The sequence below is a fragment of the Acanthisitta chloris genome, unplaced genomic scaffold, assembly GCF_000695815.1.
Source record: "Acanthisitta chloris isolate BGI_N310 unplaced genomic scaffold, ASM69581v1 scaffold9843, whole genome shotgun sequence".
Classification (NCBI taxonomy): domain Eukaryota; kingdom Metazoa; phylum Chordata; class Aves; order Passeriformes; family Acanthisittidae; genus Acanthisitta; species Acanthisitta chloris.
The window spans coordinates 81,438-88,144 of NW_008664287.1; the positions used below are offsets into that span (position 1 = coordinate 81,438).

The following is a 6,707-nucleotide window of genomic DNA, read 5'->3' on the forward strand; positions in this document are numbered from 1 at the left end:
TGGCCTGTCAAAATGCTGGATACCTGCTATCCAGGCTACACCTGCAAACCAAACAATTTAGATCTTGCTCTTTATCCCAATATGTTTGGCATAATTGGGGAATAAAGACTGTGCTCAAATTCCAGTAAAAGATAAATTTCCTACAGACCTGGTTTTTTTTGGATTTAATTAATGTAAAACTAAGTTTTTATTAATGTTATAATCATAGAATCACCAAGGTTGGAGGAGACATCTAAGATCATAGAGTCCAACCACTAGCCTTCCACTCTGCTGTAACCCCTAAATGGTGACTCCACCACCTCCCTGGGCAATCTATTCCAGTGCCTGACCACCCTAACAGGAAAAGCATTTTTCCTGACATGTAATATGAATCTCCCCTGTCTCAGCTTATGACCATTCCCGCTAGTCCTCTCATTGCTGGCATGGCAGGAGAGACCATCCCCCACCTCTTTACAACCACCTTTCAGGCAGTTATAGAGCACAATGAGGTCACCCCAGAGCTGCCTCTTCTCAAGGCTAAACAAACAATTCCCTCAGCTGTTCCTCATACAACACGTTTTGCAGACCCTTTATGAGCGTTGCTGCCTTTTGCTGGACTTGCTCCAGTGCCTCAATGTCCTTTTTAAATTGAGGGGCCAAAACTGAACACAGTACTTGAGGTGTGGCCTCACCAATGCTGAGTACAGGGGGATGATCACTTCCCTAGTCCTGCTGGCCACACTATTCTTGAAACAGGCCAAGCTGCCACTGGCCTTCTTGAACACCTGTGCACACTCTTGGCTCATATTGAGCTGCTGTTCACCAACACTCCCAAGTCTCTTTCTACACTCCCAAGTTTCTTTCTGATGAACAAGTGTTCTCAAGCCACTCTTCCCCCAGCCTGTAGTACTGCATGAGGTTGTTGTGCCCCAAGTGAAGGACCTAACGCTTTGCCTTATTGAATCTCCATGCAGTTGTCCTCAGCCCATTGATCAGGTTGGTCCAGGTCGCTTTGTAGAGCTTTGCTATCCTCAGGCAGATCAACACTCCCACACAACTTAGTGTCATCTGCAAATTTACTGAGGGTGCACTCAATCCCCATGTCTAGATCAGCCATAAAGATGTTGAGTAGAACTGACCCCAGTACTGAGCCTTGAGGAACACCACTAGTGACCAGCCTCCAATTGCATTTAGCTCCATTAGCTCTCTGGGCTCAGGCATCCAGCCAGTTTTTTACCCATAGCAACAACACTATGCATGAAGTCATTACCAGAAAATATAGTAGTAGTGCTATAAATTTTGGGAGAACAGGTTTTTTTCAGAATTACTTTCCTTGGCCCACATTTTCTTCTTGCTCTATCTGGCTTCACTGCATTCCATTCTACAGTGAGTGTCAATTATATATAAAGCCAATACCAGAAACAGAGTAATGCATAATAGACTAATGCATAGGCACAGAAAAGATGTAAAACAATTACTATGTTCATTCATGTGTATGAGAAACTGTGCAATAGGTAAATAACGCATGCAAATTGCATTAGGAATGTCTTTACTCTGTCAAGCTGCTGCTAAAGTAAAACCTGCAGGTTAGCTAGTGCTGCCTTTATCCACGTAATATCCATTCCAATTTGTTATGTTAAAAGAATGCAGGCGTGTAACAATTGAAAGTTACTCTCTGTGCTTAAATTTAGGCTTGCTTGCAGGATGCATTCTTCTAAGTTTCACTTAGTATATTATGTTCTTAAGCAGCTATGGCCCTAGCTATTTTCTTCCTCGATTTCCTTAGTTTTCTGGTTCCTTTGGAGGTTTTGTTTTGTTTGTTTCTTTACAAGATTAAAAGATGTCACTGCCTTTCAGTGCTGCTCACATCATTCTAAGAGTTTCATTTTTACATCCACCCCAATTTTTCTCCTTTTTAAAATTAACCTTAAGATCTTGTTTCTTCCCATCTGTGACATGATCTTCAGTGTTTACAGTACTAAATCAGAGGATAAATTTGGATAGAGACAGAAATAGCTACCCCTCTTGCTATTACCTTACCAGGCACAGAAATTCCTTTTGGGGAAGTGTTTCTGCAAGGGGCAAGAGGAGTTTCTCACTCCTCCTTGTCACCTCTTTCCCATTCCACCTCTGACTTGTTGCTGTTCCATTTTCTTGCTATGCAGCCCTTCAGTTGATGAGGTCAACTTCTACCACACATCATCAGCAACTGCCAGTTTTAATTCAGGTGAAGATTTTCCTTTTTTGTGTTTCCTGCAGGTATATCAGAGTAGCAGTACTTCCATCCTCGACTGATATCAGCTGTCTTTTCCGCACTAAAGTTCATCCTGCCATGGAAACCATTTTATTCAACGAGATTTTCAGAGTAGCCATTTCTCAACTAACATTGCTGCGGAAGATGCTGAGAGTAGATGTTTGTGCTGTCAGTAGAAGTCGACGGGAAGAATGCTTGGTATGCAGTTTTATTCCTGGCTTTTTTTTTGGCATGTGTTTGTTATAGTGTCCCCTCTTATTCTGATGGTCAAGGCTGCAAAAATTCCACAGTACTTGGAGAAAAAGTCTGAAGCATAACTTGGTAGTTGCTATAGTACTTAAAATACACTTTCTCTGAAATTCCTGATGTAGAATCCAATCCTGGATAGAAGTTCTAGTAAGTGTTTTGATATGCTGCTGGGTTACCTTAACCCTTTAATTACAGGCTGATATTCCATCTTTGCCATTTTATACATAAAACCCCCTTGAACTTCAATGCAACATTACTTTAACACTAGACTTTAAAGTAACAGCTGAAAAAGAACCACAGGGGAAAAAAAGACAAACCCTCATTATCACAACTTGTCACAAAGAACAAACTAAGTTACATTTTTGCACATTTTTGTAGATTACATGATTAACACCTTTTTAGTCCTTCTGATCTATAGAAGTAATGAAAAAGCATGACATTCATAGATCAGCCCATTGGAAACTGTCACCTTTTAAATTCTGTTCTTAATTGTGGTCATCACCTAATTAGTGATGCCTCATTTGCTTTTAAATTGCTTTGCATGGCCTGGCACAACTCAGTTTAATTTTTCACCATGAGACTGGTTTTAGCAGCACAGTGAGAATTTTTAGTTACAACATGGTGAAGAGATGCTGGAACCTCCTGGGGTTCATCAGCTCCAGCTATGGGGAGCAGCCTCTCACTTTCAGAAATGCAGAAGTTAATTCCTAGGGAACATATTGGCTTTTCTCAGTATGTAAGAGGTTTTCCCTCAGATAAAGGAAGGACAGCAGAACAAAAATGTAACAGAATGCAGGATACCAAGGGGAAGAAAAAAACCAGCAACAACAAAACCTTCACCAAAGACATAAGGGTTAATCACAAGATCAAATGAAGCAGTTGGGAGTATCACCCCCAGCAGAAGGCCCCAGGCAATATGACCAGAGTCTTGGCAAGACAGATGTACACAGCCCAGTAGCTGTGGAGATAATTTGCTTTGCCAGAGGATTTTAATCATCAAGGCACAGCCCGAACATGAGTACTTCAGAAGTTTTCCCAGTGGGTGTCAGTGCTTGTCCAAATGAAATGGTTTCTTAATCTCTTCTACTGTCTTTTCATGTCCTCCTTCACTGGTTAGGGCAAGCAAGGTCATCTGTTACTTGCCATATGGATGATTTGTGTGGTGGGACAACTGAAAAACTGCGTGCCACTTGCCCCACAAGCTGGTGCTTCACTGGCATGGGTTTCATCATGAATGCTGTAGTCAGCATGTGTGTCCATTACAGTGATACAGAGATCTGTGTGTGCATGTGGGGAGAAATGGCAGAATGGACAATACGAAGGACTTTTCCATGTACATCTATGCACTTATTTTAATTGAAAGTGGAGAGAAATGGAAAATTGTGCAGTAAAAAAGGGAAGTAAGATTCATGCCAAATTTGGGCTGCCTATTTGATGTGATAAGTATTGTAGAATTCATTTTCAGCTGTTTTGTAGGAAACGGAACTAATTTAAACATGTTTTTTCCCTTTCTTTTTGTGCAGGCTGGGACTCAGATCAACCTGGCAGATTTGTCATTCGCTGATGACACCTGTACTCTGTGGTACAACCTGTTGCCTTGCAAGCAAATTCCTGGGACAAAAACCAAGGAACAAAATGATGAATGCATGTTCCTGTTAAGCAAGCAGCCATTGGACTCACTGGACTTGGTGAGCAAAATGTGTTGGCTACTACTGTAGTAGCAAGGAAAAAAAGAGAGACTCCAGTTGTGCCACTGCATTGTGGTTATTTGAAAGTGCAAACTGTTCTCCCCTGGAGGTCCAAGGCCCTGTTGTCTTGCAGGCACTTTGGTGACTAGAGTGGCTTGGTGTGTCCTACAGGGGGTTTCAGACTTGTTAGCAAGTGTGGATAGGACTGATGGTCTTTAGTGGGATACAAACTTTCACTCCAATTTGAAACACTTCAGCGGGGTTTATCTTTTAAAAAGAGTATTATTGAAGAGTTTCTTTGAGTTTGCCATTTATTTTCATATACACACATAAAATTTATTAACTATTTGAATCTGCATACTTAAAGCCATTGCACTGAAAATTATGTTTATGCAAAATACATGCTAATTCCTCTGGTTAAACAAGTTTTTCTGCCTTAAGAGAACTGCATCAGAAATGTAACTTTGAAGAGCACCCTTTTTTTACCTAAATGTATTGCAAGTAAGAGAAGGAAGAGAGAAAATACATTAAAGAATGACAGGAGCATATTTGATTGCATTATCATTTTAAAAACAAACTATTTTTGATTGTTTTTATTCAGCGTAAATCTCAATCATGTAATGTGCTACACACTGACAATTCAGACCCCTTATACCTGTGATCTGTGTCATTGTTTTTGCTGACATCAGGGAGCAGCAGAGTAATGCAGCTCCTGCAAGAGCTGACATTTGTTTACCTGTTGTGTATCGCTCAATTGTGGTTTCATCCTGTTTTTCCTTGTGAGCAGGATGCTGTGTCAGCTCTGCTGGAGAGGACATCTGCTGAGCTAGAAGCAGTAGAACAAGAGCTGGCTGAAGATGAGGAGGAACAAGAGCGAAGGGGCTCGGAGGAAGACTGGTAAAGCCTCTTTTTTCCCCCCTCACTGTTCATGTCTGGATGATTCTGCTCATTCTCCTATTCTTAAACAAGCAAAAAGGCTGTACTTTTGGAGATCATAGACTCATAGAATGGTTTGGGTTAGAAGGGACCTTTAAAGATCATCTAGTCCAACCCCCCTGCTGTGGGCAAGGACACCTTCCATTAGACCACATTGCTCAAAGTCCCATCTAAACTGGCCTTGAACACTTTCAAGGATGGGACATCCACAGCTGCTCTGGGCAACCTGTTACAGGGCCTCACCACCATGGGAATTGGAGTTAAGTCTCATTCGCTTATGTGGTCAATTCGTTCAACTTCTTTTAGGTTTACAGTGTCTTGGCTGCTCTGTTAACTCCTACTGCTGATGCTCCTCCATTTCATATACATTTTCCTTAGACCTTGGGCAGTCTAAGCCACTGGATGTGTAGCAAAATGTCTCATATCATGTATTGGAAATTGTAACAAGCAACTAACAGGATTTTAAAAGAGAGCTGCTGTCTGCCTGTGTCAGTGTGGGTGTGTTTCCACTGATGGTCTTGTTTTTGAAGAAATCATGAGCTTTCCCAAGAAACAGATTTCTTGCTAAATTGCTGTTGAGTTCTGTTATTGTGCAATTTCTTAGCTGCAGTGTAGAAATAAATACGAGCTTTGTTACGGAGGAAGAGTAGACTCACTTGTTCGCTTTATGAATTTATTGTAACCAGAAAACTGCAATGTTATCAGTGTAACAGCTATTGAACATAGTGGGGTGTTGCCATAATGATCTTGAAGGTGAACTGTAGTAGCTCTTGCAGAGTTTTACTGGAAGCTGCAATGAAATGTGCCTTCACATGAAGTTAGGACAAACATTTGCATGATACTCTCGTTTTCCCTGTCAGGAAAATGCATACCTTATACGTGGCCAAAGGCTGAGGCCTTCTGATATCTTTCTCAGGTGGACTTGTCTAGTTTGAGAATAAGCCTGGGCTACTTCTGTCCATACAGGCTAGAGATTCTTGCAGAAGCCTCTGATGAAATTGTGGATGAAGAGGAAGATAGCATTAAGCTGGCCGTAGAAGGCAACTGTATTGATGACATGGAGTTACTCACTGATGCACCAGAAACAGCTGAAGACAAGGACAGAGAGAACAGTGAGGAGGCCCACAAAAGTCAGCAAGCTGCTGTAATCCTAACACTGGTGAATATCTCAAAATCTGCATTCCTCCAGTATCTTACTGTCTGAAGATCTATTTCTGAGCAGTTAAGAGAGAAGTCTGCTACATCTGAGCATTGACAATTTTAGTCTTACAAACTAAACTCCTTTTCATAGGTTGATAAAGAGACTAACACCGAGGAATCGGTGAACGAGAACACGACAGTCCGACCCAAGGACAGAGCCAGCTGGAGCTCCAGACAGCATCCTTTTGTCAGGAACAGCATGATCGTGCGCTCACAAACCTTCTCTCCAGGCGAGCGGAACCAATACATCTGTAGGGTAAGAGGAAAAACACTTGGAATGAAGAGCTATTAACTAAAGAGTCATTTAACTTCTTGGGAACGAAGCATTAATGACAGTGAGTCATGACCAATTTTCCCTGCAAGAGGCAGAGGCTGTGCTTTCTCTAGAGTCTTTCTTTCCC

The 6,707-nt window shown here is 41.6% G+C and overlaps 1 protein-coding gene across 1 annotated transcript in view; it reads left to right on the forward strand.

Moving 5' to 3' along the window:
• The window catches only part of WWC2 (WW and C2 domain containing 2), a 62,856-nt gene that overhangs the window by 45,775 nt on the left and 10,374 nt on the right, over positions 1 to 6,707 (forward strand). The window contains exons 14-18 of the mRNA XM_009071288.1: positions 2,239 to 2,431; positions 4,006 to 4,170; positions 4,958 to 5,067; positions 6,073 to 6,265; positions 6,398 to 6,562. Of these exons, the coding sequence (XP_009069536.1) occupies positions 2,239 to 2,431; positions 4,006 to 4,170; positions 4,958 to 5,067; positions 6,073 to 6,265; positions 6,398 to 6,562 (826 nt within the window). The remainder of the gene's footprint in view (positions 1 to 2,238; positions 2,432 to 4,005; positions 4,171 to 4,957; positions 5,068 to 6,072; positions 6,266 to 6,397; positions 6,563 to 6,707) is intronic.